At 39.0% G+C, this 15,738-nt stretch overlaps 1 protein-coding gene across 1 annotated transcript in view; it reads left to right on the top strand.

The window, feature by feature from the left end:
* The first annotated feature begins 537 nt into the window (after window positions 1-537).
* Window positions 538-15,738, top strand: part of CEP57L1 (centrosomal protein 57kDa-like 1) — an 88,193-nt gene continuing 72,992 nt past the window's right edge. Inside the window, exons 1-3 of the mRNA XM_006839942.1 lie at window positions 538-697; window positions 5,192-5,371; window positions 10,244-10,365. Coding sequence (XP_006840005.1) covers window positions 538-697; window positions 5,192-5,371; window positions 10,244-10,365 — 462 coding nt within the window. The remainder of the gene's footprint in view (window positions 698-5,191; window positions 5,372-10,243; window positions 10,366-15,738) is intronic.

Here is a 15,738-nt window from a genome sequence, read left to right as displayed (position 1 = left end):
GCACAGACAGCAAGGGACCAATGAACAGCTACCAAAAGAAAATAATGTCCACACCTTTATCTCAGCGGTTCTGCCAGGCGTCTGTGGCCGCTCCGATCCTTCCTCCACATGGTCTCACCCAAGATGGCGGCTCCTGGAGCAGGTTAGCATCCCGAACTAGAAAGCAATGGATTTCTTGCTTCTGCCACAAATTCCCCCAGCTGTAAGCCTTCCAACCTTATAAATATTCCTTTACATGTGGTTCAGAGTTCTGGGACCATCCCCTGAGCCTGCTTGGTCTGGTATTCTTGTTGTTGTTGGCAGAACTCTTTGCTACACGTCCATCGAATCCGCCATCTTGTTTGTTCCCCTCCTCTTTCCTTTTTTTAAACTAACCTTATTATACTTGACATTGTGATCGCTAGTTTCTTAAAGATACAGTGACACAGAATAAAATTGTATATTTATGTTAAAATTTCCCCTGAATTTATGAATGTTTTTGTCACTCAAACAGGAGAGAATGATGCTATACTATCATACCTTTGTTCTCTACAGGTAATGGATTCTGAATTAATGCACAGTATAGTTGGAAGCTATCTTAAACCTCCAGAAAGAGTGTTTGTTCCATCATTCTCCCGGTATGAGACATCTCAGAATTACCACCCTGTGAACGTAGAAGTTATCCCTCCTAAAATGTTTCATAGTCCAAATAGCCAAGGTAATGCTAACATAAATCTCATACAAAGTTTTTTTTTTTAATTTGAATCAGTAAGAAAGTTGAGATTCATCAGTAAATGAGAATAGAAAATTTTTCTTTCCATTAAAGAACACTTTCTGGTAGAGTGACGGGAAGAAATACAGAAACCGTGAAACGCCTTTTAGACCCTTATTTTCAAGAAGTGAACCTGTTTTCATAGACCATAAAGAGTGAAGTGTTTTCTTGGAGATTTTGTTTCCCAGGCATCTCTGTATAATGGCCTGTGTGGAGCTTACTAGTACTGTTTCTTGGTTTCTGATTCAACCATAGACGAAAGGACTCTGCCATCAGTTGTCACCTCTGCAGTCATTGTCGTGATTACTCTGGGCTTGTTAGTATCTTAGCCCTTTTGATGAGGTCTCTCCACCAGAGACTGTGAGGAGAAGGAAGTCTTGTAGCCTCTACTTCCGCCCTGGCCACACCAGAACGGCCGCTGTGATTGCCACCACTAGAGCTTCCGCTACCATCTTCACAAAATATTTTATGTAAAAATCTTTCATTTTGTGTAGAAAATAAACAATACGATAGTGTATTTAATTAAACAAACTAATTTTTATTCTGTTGTTAAAAGTGTCTATGAATTTAGATAAGACACTTAACATGTTTTATTTTTGCTTCTTCAGCTGTAAAACACAAATTAATATAACCAGGAGAACATAAGTCACAGGTTCATGCTAAGAAAGAACATCATTAGATAACAGCAAAACATTATCTGAAGAATAAAGTTCAGAGTTTAAATCCTTCTAAATGGGTGGTGTTGTGGGATAAAGCATGGGACCACAAGGTCAGTTTGAACCACAAAGTCAGCAATTCAACCTCACCAGCTGCTCCTTGGAAACCACCCTATATAGGGTCGCTATGAGTTGGAACTGACGTGATAGTGCTTAACAACAACTAGAAGAATGAATAAATCTGTTTTGTCTATGAGTAAATGAAAGTCCTGGAAGCTTTTCTCGATTCATGTCATCACAGTCAACTGTGCTTTGAGGAGGCAGCTCTTTGCAGTCGTATTTTGTAGCCCTTCCCACCTGAGGGACTCATCTTCCAACTATATCTGTCAGTGTCCTGCTGCTGTTCATAAGGTTTTCAGTTGCTAAACATTCAGAAGTAGCCCATCTCTCTTCCTTTCTAGTCTTACTCTGGGAGTAAGCTGAAACTTCTCCACCATGCATGACCTTGGTAGTATATAAAATAACTGGCATAGCTTCCAGAATCCAGTGTTTTGTAAGCCACTACAGTCTGATGAACTGACAGTTGAGTGGTGGAATTACTTTGTAGGATGTCATGCTACTTTTTAATATCCTGGTTTGGCGCCATAGGATAAGCACTTGACCTCAAAGTCAATTTGAACCACAAGTTGGAACCAACTTGATGGCACTTAACAATGATGATTGCCATTAATAGACTAAATTTATGGAGTAAAACAATGGCAACTAAAAATAATGATTTAAATCAGTGAACCAGCTAGAGATGCCATGTAACTGAGAGTTTATCCCGCCCATACGTGTCAGAATAGAGTGGTGCTCCTTAGGGTCTTCAGTGGCTGATATTTTGGAAGTAGATCATCCGGCCTTTCTTCCAAAATGCTTCCAGGTGGACTAAAACAGCCCACAGTTAAACTTGCAGGTAACTATTTGCATCACCCATAAACTCCTGTGATATCACATAAAGAGCCATAAGAGAAAGATGAGGCTTTCTGTTCCCGTAAAGATTTACAGCTTCGGAAACCACGTGCAGGGTTGCTATGAGTCGGAACTGACTCCACGGCACATAACCACCAGAACCAGATGATTTGTAAAAGCCAAGTGATAATCTCTAGCAAGCATCTTTTGAATTCGCTATAAACTATATGAAGGTTAACCTATAACGATCATTTGTATCCCATTCATCTCTAGATGCTTTAACAATGAAGTTATAACTTAATGCCCAAACCAAAACCAAACCCACTGCCATCTAGTCAGTTCCAAATCATTGTTGTGAAGGTCCTTTGAGTCGTTTCCAACTCATAGCGACCCTGTTTAGGTTTCCGAGGAGCAGTTGGTGAATTTGAACTGCCAACTTTGTAGTTCAAACCGACCTTGTGGTGCTGCGGGTTAATGTGCAGGACAACAAGGTCGGTTTAACTGCATAATTGGCGTTTCAGGCTCACCAGCCGCTCCTCAGAAACCACGTTCAGGCTCACCAGCCGCTCCTCAGAAACCATATACAGGGTTGCTATGGGTTAGAACCCATATTGCATTCTACACAGCCATCCTTTCTTTCAGAAGTGTGCCCTAATGATACTTAACAACAACATTAACCACATTTCTAAGACTATACATCTTTATGAAAGCAGGAAGCCTCATATTTCTCCCACAGAGCAGCTGGTGGGTTGGAACTTCCAACCTTGTGATTAGCAGCTCAATGCCTAACCCACAGTACTACTAGGACTCCTTACATTTAATATTGTTAAATTCTGTCGAGTCCATTCCAAATCATAGCCACCCTGTATGAAGTTTCTGAGGAAAATCTGGAGGTTTTGAAACACTGACCTTTTGGTTAGCAGTCTAGTGCTTGTCTTATAGCACTATATCAGAACTCCATTACAGCTGATAGAAAGTATAAAATAATATTTTTTTAAAATGTGTAGCTATAAATGAATGTAAACAAAGACAGTAGCCTGACAGTTAAATGATTAAATTGGATATATTTTTTTCTAACAAAGAAGTTGTGTTTTTAACCTCATAGATCCCGATTGTTAACACTGTATATCTTGGACTTTGAAATAATGTTTGTGGTTTGACTAAAACTGAACTTATCAAAGATTGAGAACAACCTCTAACTTTAAACCTAAGTTTCCAAATTGAGTTGTTACTGCCAGTGAGTCAGTTCCAACTCATGGCGACCCTGTGTAGGAGCAGCTGGTAGGTTTGCACTGACAACCAGGTGCTGATCCTACAGCACCACACCAGTGATCCATGTTGTGTAGCAAATACCAAAAACACCTCAAACTTACTGCCTTTGAGTCAGTTCTGATGTATAGTGACCCTGTAGGCAAAGTAGAACTGTGTCAGAGGGTTTCTAGGCTGTAAATCTTCACAGAAGCACACTGCCACGTCTTTCTTCCTTTGAGTGACTAGTGGGTCCAAACTGCTGGCCTTTTATTAAACAGCCAAGCGCTTTAACCACAGTACCACTAGAACAGCAGAATAGCAGATACTGTGTTTTAAATTTCTTTATCTGTACCCAGACTCTCAAATACCCATTGTCTTCTTTTGAGATTTAAAAAGAGATTGAGATATTAAGATTTAAAAATACTGTATTACAAATTGTGGTTAGAAATCAAATAGTATATTGCATTAGCCCAAATTGCTACAAAAGACCACTTTAAAGTATTAAAAAGCAAATATGTCACCTTGAGGACTAAGGTGCATCAAACCCAAGCCATATTGTTTTCAGTTGCCTGATATGCATACAAAAGGGCTACTTTTGAAATACGGTGCTGGTGAAGAATATTGAGTATATTAGGGGCTGACAAAAGGATGAATAAATCTTAGAAGATACACAGCCAGAATGTTCCTTGGAAGGATGGCAAGACTTCATTTCATGTACTTTGGGCATGTTCTGAGGAGAGACCAGTCTCTGAAGAAGGAAGGACACCATGCTTGTATAGTAGAGAGTTGGTGAAAAAGAAGACCCTCAACAAACCAGATTGATACAGTGGCTGCCACATTGAGTTCATAAAGCAGTAATTGTGAGGATGGTGTGGGATTGGGCAACATTTTGTTCTGTTGTATGACGTAGGGTCATTTTGAGTCAGAAGTGACTCGGCAGCACCTAACAACTAGAAGAATATTGTGGTTATATTCAACCCTAGAAAATCACGAAATGCAGTCTTAGATATATTATCTTAAAAAAGATATGTTAAAGAAAATGTGTCCTACAGGAGCTCTGGTAGCGTAGTGGTTACGAATCGGGCTGCGAACCTCAAGGTCAGCAGTTCCAAACTACCAGCTGTTCCGCGGGAGAAAGATGAGGCGTTCTGCTCCCATAAAGATTTACAGCCTTGGAAACCCTATACGGGGTCACTGTGAGTCGTAACTGACTCCACGACATAACAACAACAATATAGAATTTTAGTTGGTTTTTTTTGTTGTTGTTGTTTTTATGAGACATATACATTACCTGGTGAGGCGCTATAGCATCAGCACTGGACTTTGAACCACAAGATTGGCAGTTCAAACCTACCAGCTGCTCCTCAGAAACCGTATACAGAGTTACTATGAGTTGAAACTAACTCAACAGAACTAACAACAACATACATTACCTGGACATTTTTCTTGCTCACTGACAATAACATACTGCTAATTTTTATTTTTATGTGCTACTGTGATTGCCATTGCTCATAAACTCCAACTTAAAACCTCAAGCAATTTCTGTTTTTTTTTTGTTTTGTTTTTTGTTTTTTTCCAACAGCTCTGATTTTAGCCCTAAAAACACTTCAGGACAAGATTCATCGTTTAGAGCTAGAGAGAACACAAGCTGAAGATAACCTGAACATACTGTCTAAAGAGGCTGCACAGTATAAAAAAGCTTTGGAGAATGAAACAAATGAGCGAAATCTGGCACACGAGGAACTGATAAAGCAGAAAAAAGGTACAAAAGTGCAGTCGTTCCCAGAAATAGAAGGGTTACTAAAGTTTATAGTTTGAAAATAATAATCCCAGTCCAAACACATTTACTCAAGTGTCTTTCTTATATACATGCTGACCTTGAGCCCTTGCTCTCAGACAATGGGGACAGTTGATATGTTCTTGATATTAAAAGAAAAATTCTTAAGGCACACTGTATTTAGAAACTGGAATATTTTCAGAATAACCAATAAAATCCAGTTTAAGCCATAATGGAGCTCCAGTGTTTTATGTTTTCAGCTAGAACTATTTGATTTTAAAGTAGTGGAATTAAGTAATATAAAAACCACAATAAAGCAACTTGTAATATGGATCGTGAAAAGATTTGGGCATAAGAGCTTTAGAGATTAAAGGCAGCAGTCTCTATTTTACATATTTTCACTTCAAAATTTAGGGTTTTTTTTTTTGCTTTGGCACTACATTCACCATCATAAATGAGGCTTAAATTTCTGTTTTGGTTTACAAATACAATGAAGAAAGGAGAAGGTAATATTTTCTGAGATGATAGAACAAATATGGAAGAAAGAACTGAGCAAAGTAAAAGGGATGCTTATTCCTTATGGGATTGGCTGTGTTGTAAGTAGTGGAAAGCAGAGGATAGTGGGAATGGTAGAATGCATATACGTGAGTATTCAAAAAGTACAATTGTAATGAGAATCTAGTTCCTCTATTTTTCAAAATGGTGTCATTTTCCAGGAATAATCAGAATGGTGATCATTCTACACAGCCATCCTTTCTTTCAGAAGTATGCCCTCTGGGTCTCTGTTGTTGTTAGGTGCTGCCAAATTGGTTCCAATTCATAGTGACCCTATGCACAACAGAACAGAAACACTGCCCAGTCCTGCACCATTTTCACAATTGTTGTTAGATTTGAACCCATTGTTGCTGCCACTGTGTGTCAGTCTATCTTGTTGGGGTCTTCCTCTTTTTCCCTTTACTCTGTATTTTACTGAGCATGATGCCCTTCTCCAGAGACTGATCCTTCTTGACAATATATCCTAAAAGCAAAGATAAAGTCTCATCATCCTGGCTTCTAAGGAACATTCTGGCTGTTTTTCTTCCAAAACAGATTGGTTATTTTTCTTGTAATCCATGGAACTTTCCATTTGCTTTGTCAACACCATAATTTAAACACATCAGTTCTTCTACACTCTTCCTTATTCACTGTCCAGCTTTCACGTGCATGTAAGGTTAATGAAAATACCATGGGTTGGGTCAGGTGCACCTTAGCTCTCTCAAACTGACATCTTTGTTCTTGAACACTTTAAAGAGGTCCTGTGTAGCAGATTTTCCTAATGCAATACGTCGTTTGATTTCTTGATTGCTGCTTCCATGAGTGTTGATCCAAGTAAAATGAAGTCTTAGACCATTTCAGTCTTTTCTCCAGTTTTGAGTATTTTCATTTTCATTATATTGAGATGCAGCCCATCATGGATTTGTTCTTCATCAGGAAGTATTTTAAGTCCTCGTTGCTTCCATCTGTGTCATCTGCATACCACAGCTTGTTAGTGAGTCTTCCTCCAATCCTGATGCCACGTTCTTCATCTAATCTGGCTTCTTAGATTATTTGTTTAGCATGCAGATTAAATAAGTGTGGAACCCTTACACATACTTTTCACCTTGTTTTGTTTGTATAACTGCCTCTTGGTCTATTCACAGGCTCCTCATGAGCACAATCAAGTGTTCTGGAATACCCATTCTTGACAATGTTGTCCATAGTTCACTATGATCCACACAGTGGAATGCCTTTGTATAGTCAGTAAAGCACAAGTAAACGTCATTTTGATGTTCTCTGTTTTTAGTCAAGATCCTTCTGACGTCAGCAGTGATATTCCTTATTCCATGTCCTCTTATGAATCTGGCTTGAATTTCTGGCAGCTCCCTGTTGATGTACTGCTGCAACCATTTTTTAGTTACCTTAAGCAAACTTTTACTTGCATATGATGTTAATAATACTGTTTGATGATTTCCACATGCTGTTGGATCACCTTTCTTTGAAATGCTCACAAATACAGATCTCTTCCAATCAGTTTGGCCAGGTAGCTATCTTCCAAATTTCTTGACATAGATGAGTGAGCACCTCCAGTGCTGCATCAATTTGTTGAAAGATTTAACTTTGTATTCCATCAATTCCTGGAGCCTTGGTTTTTGCCAGTGCATTCAGGGCAGCTTAGACTTCTTCCATCAGTACCATCAGTTCTTGATCATGTTACCTCTTGAAATGATTGCGCATTGAGCAGTTCTTTTTGGTAAGTGACTCTGTGTATTCCTTTCATCTTTTTCTGATGCCTCCTGCATCCTTCAATATTTTGTCCATAAAATCCTTAAATACCATAAGTTGAGACTTAAATGTTTTCTTCACTTTTTTTAGTTTGAAACATACTGAGCCTATTCTTTTCGTTTTCTAATTCCAGATCTTTGCATATTGTCATACAATACTTGACTTTGTTTTCTCAAACTGCCCTTTGAAATTTTCTGATTAGCTCTTTTACTTTCTCATTTGTTCCCATTGCCTTAGCTTCTCAGTGCTCAAGGGCAAATTTCAGAGTCTCCTCTGACATCCATTTTGGTCTTTACTTCCTTTTTAATGATCTTTTACATTCTTCCTCCATGATCTTCTTGCTATCACTGGTTTTTGGTCATTAGTATGTTGCACATGGGGATGGGGGAGCTTGGTGGCAGATCAGGGAGAAGTGCAGTGAGGATCTCCATCAGCAATAATACAGAATACTGGAGGAAGCAGGTTCAAATACCTTTAGACAGCATAAGAAATGATTAATAATAAAATATCAGAAATGGACAGTACACTGAAAGGACAAAGGAGTAGAAGAGACGGAAGCCAGAACTAGCAAGCTGGAAGACAAATCTCTCAATACTGCTAAGATAGAAGAGCAAGCAGAAAAAAGGATACAAAAATCTTTAAAAAGTCTAAAATTCATGTTGGACAACATGAAGAGGAATAACTTAAGAATTATTGGCACTCCAGAACAGAAGAATCACACAAGTCCACAGAGGAGATAGTTGAAGAGCTTCTGGAAGAAAATTTCCCTAACATCTTGAAAAAAACGAAAAGATAAGCATTCAGGAAGCTGAATAATGGACCCAGGAAGGACAGACCCCAAAAGAAAAGCACCAAGACACATAATAATCAAGTTCTCCCAAAATCAAAGACAAGGAGAGAATCCTGAAAGCAGCCAGGGAAAAGAGAAGTGTTACTTACAAAGGCAAGCAAATCAGATTAAGCTCGGATCTCTCAGCAGAAACCATGCAAGCAAGAAGGCAGTGCAGAGAGATACATAAAACCCTAAAAGAAAAAACTGCCAACCAAGAATCCTATACCCAGCAAAGCTGTCATTCAAATATGACAGTGTAATCAAAATATTCCAGGATAAACAGAAGCTAAGGGATTTTGCCAAAGCCAACCAGGTGCTGCAAAACATCCTAAAGGGAGTTCTGTGGCCTGAGAACCAACAAGAACAGACAACAACCAGAGATTGACATACGTGGCAGCACCACCCGGAATTCAATTAACTACTTTCCTTTTTGTTTCCAACTTTCACATTCCAGTCACCAGTAATTATCAATGCACCTGGAAGTGTATGTTTGGTCAATTTCAGCCTGAAGTAGTTGGGAGAATTCAGCTTCATCATCACTGGCTTTAGTGGTTGGTATATAAATTTGAAAAATAGTGTTATTAACTGGTTTTCATTGTAGGCATATGGATATTATCCTATCACAGAGAGTATTGTACTTCAAGACACATCTTAAAATGTTCTTTTTGACAATGAACGCAACACCATTCCTCTTCAATTTGTTGTTCCTAGTATGATGGTCTGATTCAAAAAAGACCAATACCAGTCCATTTCAGCTCACTAATGCCTAATTTCGATTTTTTATGTTCCATTTAATTTTTGACAGCTTCTAATTTTCTTAGATTCATAGTTCATACATTCCATGATCCAATTATTAATGGATTTTTGCAGCTGTTTCTTCTCATTTTGAACTGTGCCCCATCAGCAAATGAAGATCCGGAAAGCTTTGCTTCACTCACATCATTAAGATCAAATTTACTTTGAGGAGACAGCTCTTCTCCAGTCATTTTTTTAGTGTCTTCCAACCTGAGGGTCTCATCTTCCAGCATTATATCTGACATTATTGCATTGATACTCGTAATGGTTATTGAGAAGTGCTCTGCCTTTCTTGCTTCTTAGTATGGAAGCTCTGCTAGAACCTGCCCACCATGGGTGACCCTGCTGATATTAAAAACACTGGTAGCATAACTTCCAGCATCAGAGCAACACAGAAGCCACCACAGTATGATAAATTGACAGACAAGTGGTGGTTTGGGTCCCTAGGGGAAGACAAAGTGAAATTGAAACATTATTTATATAGTTTCCAAGATTGTTGCAACACATAAGATACCACAGTACAACAAAGTGACAGATGAGTGGCGATTTGAATCTCTAGGGGGAGACAAAGTGAAACCTATTATTTATAACTAATGAAACATAAAATATATTTTTCATAACCCAGTAAGAATAAGTGCTTAGAACTATAGGTGCCTTGAACTTTTAGCTCTTGCCTCGATTAATGTGTGGCACTGTAGGATACTTCACAACAACAACAACAACTGTAGGATAAGCACTCAACCACAAGGTCAGTTTGAACTGCAAGGTCAGCCTTTCAAACTCACCAGCCACTCCTCGGAAACCCTATACAAGGTCTCTATAGGTTGGAACTGACTCATCAGCACTTAACAACAATAACAATTTATCCTACCCAGTTTTCTAATCTATGTTATAATCAACTATTTGACTCATTTTGGTTTTCTTCCTAGATATAAGTATACAGTTAAGCTCAGCCCAGTCTCGGTGTACTCTTCTAGAGAAACAACTAGAATATACCAAGAGAATGGTTCTCAACGCAGAGCGAGAGAAGAATATAATCCTAGAACAACAGGTAATTTTTTTTTTTCCCTGTAAAAAATGATAATGTCATGTAATATGTTTTTGAATATCTTTAATGACATTGGAGTACTGTCATGTTATAACCTTAAGTCGTATATTGTTGTGGTGTTGTTGTTAGGTGCCACTGAGTTGGTGCCGACCCATAGCGACCTTATGCACAGCAGAACGAGACACTGCCCGATCCTGGGCCAATCTCACTACTGTTGCCACGCTTGAGTCCATTGATGCTGCCACTTGGCCAATCCATCTCGTTGGGGGTCTTCCTCTTTTTCTCTGACCCTCCTCCACCTTGTTGTTGTTGTTGTTAAGTGCTGTCGAGTCGATTCCAACCCATAGCGACCCTTTATAGGGTTTCCAAGGAGCAGCTGGTGACGTTGCAGTGCAAACGACTTTGCAGTCTGATGTATTAGCCCACATCGCCACACCAGGACCCTCCACCTTACCAAACATGATATTCTTCTTCATTTACTGGTCCCTGCTGACAATATGTCCGAAGTATGAGAGATTAAGTTTGGCCATCTTGGCCTCCAAGGAGCATTCTGGCTGCACTTCTACCAAAATCGATCTATTGGTTCTTTTGGCAGCCCATGATAAATACCTTCAATACTCTCTTCCAGCACCATAACTCAAAAGCATCAATTCTATTATGGTCTTCCTTATTCACTGCCCAGCTTTCGCATGCATATGAGGTTATGTATAAAACTGCATAATTCTCAAAAAGGTTGACCATTTGAACCCTCCCAGAGGTACCTAGGAAGAAAAGCCTGCTGATCTGCATCCAAAAGTGGAATGCAGTTCTACTCTGTGCAGATGGAATTATCATGACTCACACCCACTAAAATGGCTATTATAAAAAAAAAAAGGAAAATAGCCAGTGTTAGTTGGCAAGAATGTGGAGAAACTGGTATCCTCATCCACTGTTGAAAACAGTTTGATAGTTCTTCAAAAGATTAAACATAAAATTACTGGATCTACATGATCCAGCAATTACACTCCTAGGTATATAGCCAATAGAATTAAAACACGGACTCAGACACTTGTACACCATTGTTCATAACAACATTCACAATAGCTAAAAGGTAGAAACAGTTTATAAACAGGTAAACCAAGGTGGTATATCCACACAAAGGAATATTATTCAGCCATAAAGAGAGAGGAAGTTCCAATATGTACTGCAACATGGATAAATCTTGAAGACAGTGTACTGAATGGAGTAAGTCACACACAAAAGGACAAATATTATATGATTCTCACTTATATGAGGTATCTATAAATATATTAAATAAATATGTGAAGTATTAGTAGTTGTTGTTAAATGCTGTCAAGTCAGTTCCAACTGAGAGCAACTATGTATAGGGATTCTGAGGAGCAGCTGTTGGGTTTGAACTGCTGATCTTGTGGTTCACAGTCCAGTGTTGATCCATAGCACCACATTAGGAGTCCAAGAAATATAAGTAGGCAAATTATAAAGAAAAGTGTATTGATGCCTGTTAGGATATGGGCAATGGTGAAATGGGGAATTTTACTTGGGGGATTCTGAGTGTTTGAGGTGATGAAAACATTCAAAAGTGAATTGTGTTGATGGTTGTACAACATGGTAAATGTGATTATCACTAGTTCAGTACTTAATGATAGTTAAAATGACAAATTTTTTGTTGTATATTTTTTACCTCAGTTTTTTTTTAGTTTGGTAGAATTCAGTGTTTGATAGACGCCATCTAGGCCTGACTGGGATATTCTTGGTTAGGATAGTTTCAATTATAAACTCAAATTTACTTAATAGACACAGTGCTACACAGATTTTCTGTTTATTTCTTGGGTTTCTATTTTTCTCCTCTATCCCCCTCTTTCATTCTGATATTGCTAATATATTTTCACTTTTTAAAAAATTAACATGTTATCAATTATATTGATAACCACCAAAGGGCACATTCTGCAAGTCTGCGTCCTGGTCTCAGCTCTCAATCCCTCTCTTTCCACGAATCTAGAGTCCTCAGCTGCTCCCGTTCTTCATGTCCCCATCTCTGCCTCCATCTCTGGTGTCACTGCTTCTCTGGATAAGGTCCCGCATTCCACTTGTGCACTTGATGGTCCTAGGGTCTTCTGTTTCTGGACTGTAAGAGTAACCACTCCCTCTTTTTTCCTTACAAAACTTTTACCTTTACAATTGTGACAGTTGCAATTAGTCATGGTAACAATTACTCACTATTGAATCATAAGAATCTTATCACCATCTCTTTTTACCAGACCCCTCTAGATGAAAACCATTCACTGGGGACACTATCTTCTCCCACACACTCTTAAACTAAACTCCCTCTTGAAATCTTATAATTCAGTCACTTTGAGCCTTTATCCCCCGCATTTTAGGTAGCCTATGTCTAAGTTGCCCGTCCTTGTCTACCCTGATTATAGAGGAGATGGCATTGATACTTGATGTGAAGACTTCTTCCCTCTCGCTTGATGTTTTGAACTACTTCCTCTATGAGTTTACCTGTGCTTTATTTACTATGCAAAGGCTTTCAATTGTGTGGATCATGACAAGCTATGGACAATATTGTGAAGTATGAGTATTCCAGAACACTTAATTGTGCTCATAAGGAATCAGTACATGGACCAAGAGGCAGTTGTTCAAATAGAACATGGCAACACTGAATGGTTTAAAATTAAGAAAGGTGTGCAACAGGGTTGTATTCTTTTACCATACTTACTCAACCTGTGTGCTGAGCAAATATATCCGAGAAGGTGGGTTTTGTGAAGAAAAACGTGGCATCAGGATTGGAGGAAGACTTACTAACATCCTGCGATATGCATATGATACAACTTTGCTTGCTGAAAGTGAAGAGGACATACTGATGAAGATCAAAGATCACAACGTTCGGTATGGATTACATCTCAATGTCAAGAAAGCAAAAATCCTCATCACTGGACCAATAAACAGCATTCTTATCAACAGAGAAAAAAATGAAGTTGTCAAGGACTTCATTCTTCTTGGATCAACTATCAACACTCACGGAAGCAGCAGTCAAGAAATCAAACAACATACTGCATTAGACAAATCTGCTGCACAAGACCTTTTCAAAGTGTTGAAGAGCAAAGATGTCAGCTTGAGGGCTAAGGTGCGCCTGATCCAAGCCATGGTATTTTCTAAAACCTCATATGCATGCGAAAGCTGGACTGTAGAAGAATTGATACATTTCAGTTGTGGTGTTGGAAAATATTGAAAGTGCCATGGCTGCCAAAAGAACCAACAGATCTGTGTTGAAAGAAGTGCAGCCAGAGTACTCCTTGAAGGCCAGGATGGCCAAACGTTGTCTCTCATACTTTGGACATATTGTCAGGAGGGACCAGTCGCTGGAGAAGGATATCATGTTTGGTAAGGTGGAGGGTTAGAGAAAAAGAGGAAGACCCTCAGCAAGATAGATTGGCAATATGGCAGCATCAGTGGGCTCAAGCATGGCAGTAATTGTGAGGTCGGCCCAGGACCAGGCAGTGTTTTGTTTTGTTATGCATAGGGTCACTATGAGTTTGGTACTGACTCAATGGCACCTAACAACAACAAACCTCTATGAGAATCAGTAAAGTTCATCAGATTGTAGTAATTAACCTTCATTTCCTTTATCAAAAATTTTTAATTTTTTTTTAAATCTTGCTCTAGTTGAGTTCTGAGTATCAAGCCATTGAGGCTAGGTCAAATGGGTACTGTCTGCAAGTTTGGGTGTTCTTGTGTGTCTCCCCTCACTTCATATTAGCTGTATGCTTCACTCTGATCTCTAGCCCTATGTGGCTATAATATCCTTGGGCTCAGGTGTCCCAGGTCTCACCACACTTTGGACCAACCAGCCTTTCCTCTTTTCTCTCTCATCTCCAGGTCAATGGGAGTCTATAGAACGTGGTTGAACTTAGCTCATTTCTTCATTGCTGCCTTTCCCCCGATTCCACTCATCAGTAGACCAGTGTGATCGCCAGCAGGGTATATGCCTGCTCATGTGTTCCCTTTTGAGTTTCAATCTTAGATAGGGGTTTGTTCTGAAGGGGCATGATTGCTTGCCTTGATGGCTTCCAAGTGAACAATTTGCTTATTCTTGTAGTAGCCAGTCAGTCCTACTGCCATTTTTGTTTTGGTTTTTTTCTGATAATCTTCCTTTGAAGATGTATCATCTGTCTATATTGATAATTTTCAAAGACATCATTATATTTTTGGTTTTTAATTTATGCCTTTTCTTATTGATTTCCACTTTATTATTTTTTTTTCTACCTAAATGGAGTTTAATTTGTTCTTTTTAATTTCTAGCTCTCTGTACTGACAGACTACACTATTAAGTGTCAACCTTTTTGTTCAATGTATATCTTTAATTGCAAAATGTTTTATTTTGCCTCATAAATTTGGTTATAGTTTATCATTCAGTTCAAAATTAATCATTATTGAATCATACAAATCTTATCCCCATCTCTTTTCTCTAGACAAGATGAAAACTATTTAATGGGGACTCTACCTTCCCCCGCACACTCTGAAACTAAATTCCCTCACGAAAACTTGTAAGCCAGTCACTTCATGCCTTTATTGCCTCCCCATTTTAGGTAGCCAGTATGTAAGTTGCCCATCCCTATCAACCTTGTGTACTTAGGGGTAGGATTGATCCTTAATGTGAAGACACCTTCCCTCTCAGTTGGTGTTTTGAGCTACTACATCCGTAAGTATAGATCAAGTTCCTCAAATTGTAGCAATTTACCCACATGTCCCTGAAACAAATGTTTAATGAAACTGTTTCCCTTTACTCTTTGTGTAATGATATATTTTATAATATTGATTGTGACCACTAAATTGATTTTTGTCACCCACCGAGATTCTTATGAATGTGCTTTAGGGGACATTCTTGGTAGTGTTCATAAACAGAAAATACTGGACCCAGCTCAAATGCTGATTACAGTATATTCACACAATGGACTGTTACATAGCAGTGAAAGTAAATGACCCAACAACATGGATTAATTTCCTAAATGCTGAGTCAAAAAAGAAAGCTTAGAAAACCTTATATAATGGAGGATGGCATTGGTTTGGGCAGCAGTAGAGAAAGCCAGGTAGGGAAGGCTCCGTGGTGGAGGGACTGGCTGGGAACTCATGGAGGAAGCGCTCACAGAACAACGCCAGACCTCCGGATCTACCATAAGCTCCAGGACGTCAGTTTCCTGTGCTTGCAAGTGAAAAAAATCACGATATTAAGGAAAATACTGTGAGTTAGGAATCTGGAGTCAGAACTCCCTCTACAGCCACCCTGCCCTGGCAGAGTTTAGAGGGTGGGGCTACCTACAGTCAGACCATCTCAGGGAACCGGCGCTAAAAGTGGTGCAAGGACAGCTGCAAAAA

Source organism: Chrysochloris asiatica, unplaced genomic scaffold (genome assembly GCF_000296735.1).
Source record: "Chrysochloris asiatica unplaced genomic scaffold, ChrAsi1.0 scaffold00027, whole genome shotgun sequence".
NCBI lineage: Eukaryota > Metazoa > Chordata > Mammalia > Afrosoricida > Chrysochloridae > Chrysochloris > Chrysochloris asiatica.
The sequence above is the reverse complement of the archived record's forward strand: the minus strand, read 5'-3'. Positions and strand labels throughout refer to the sequence as shown.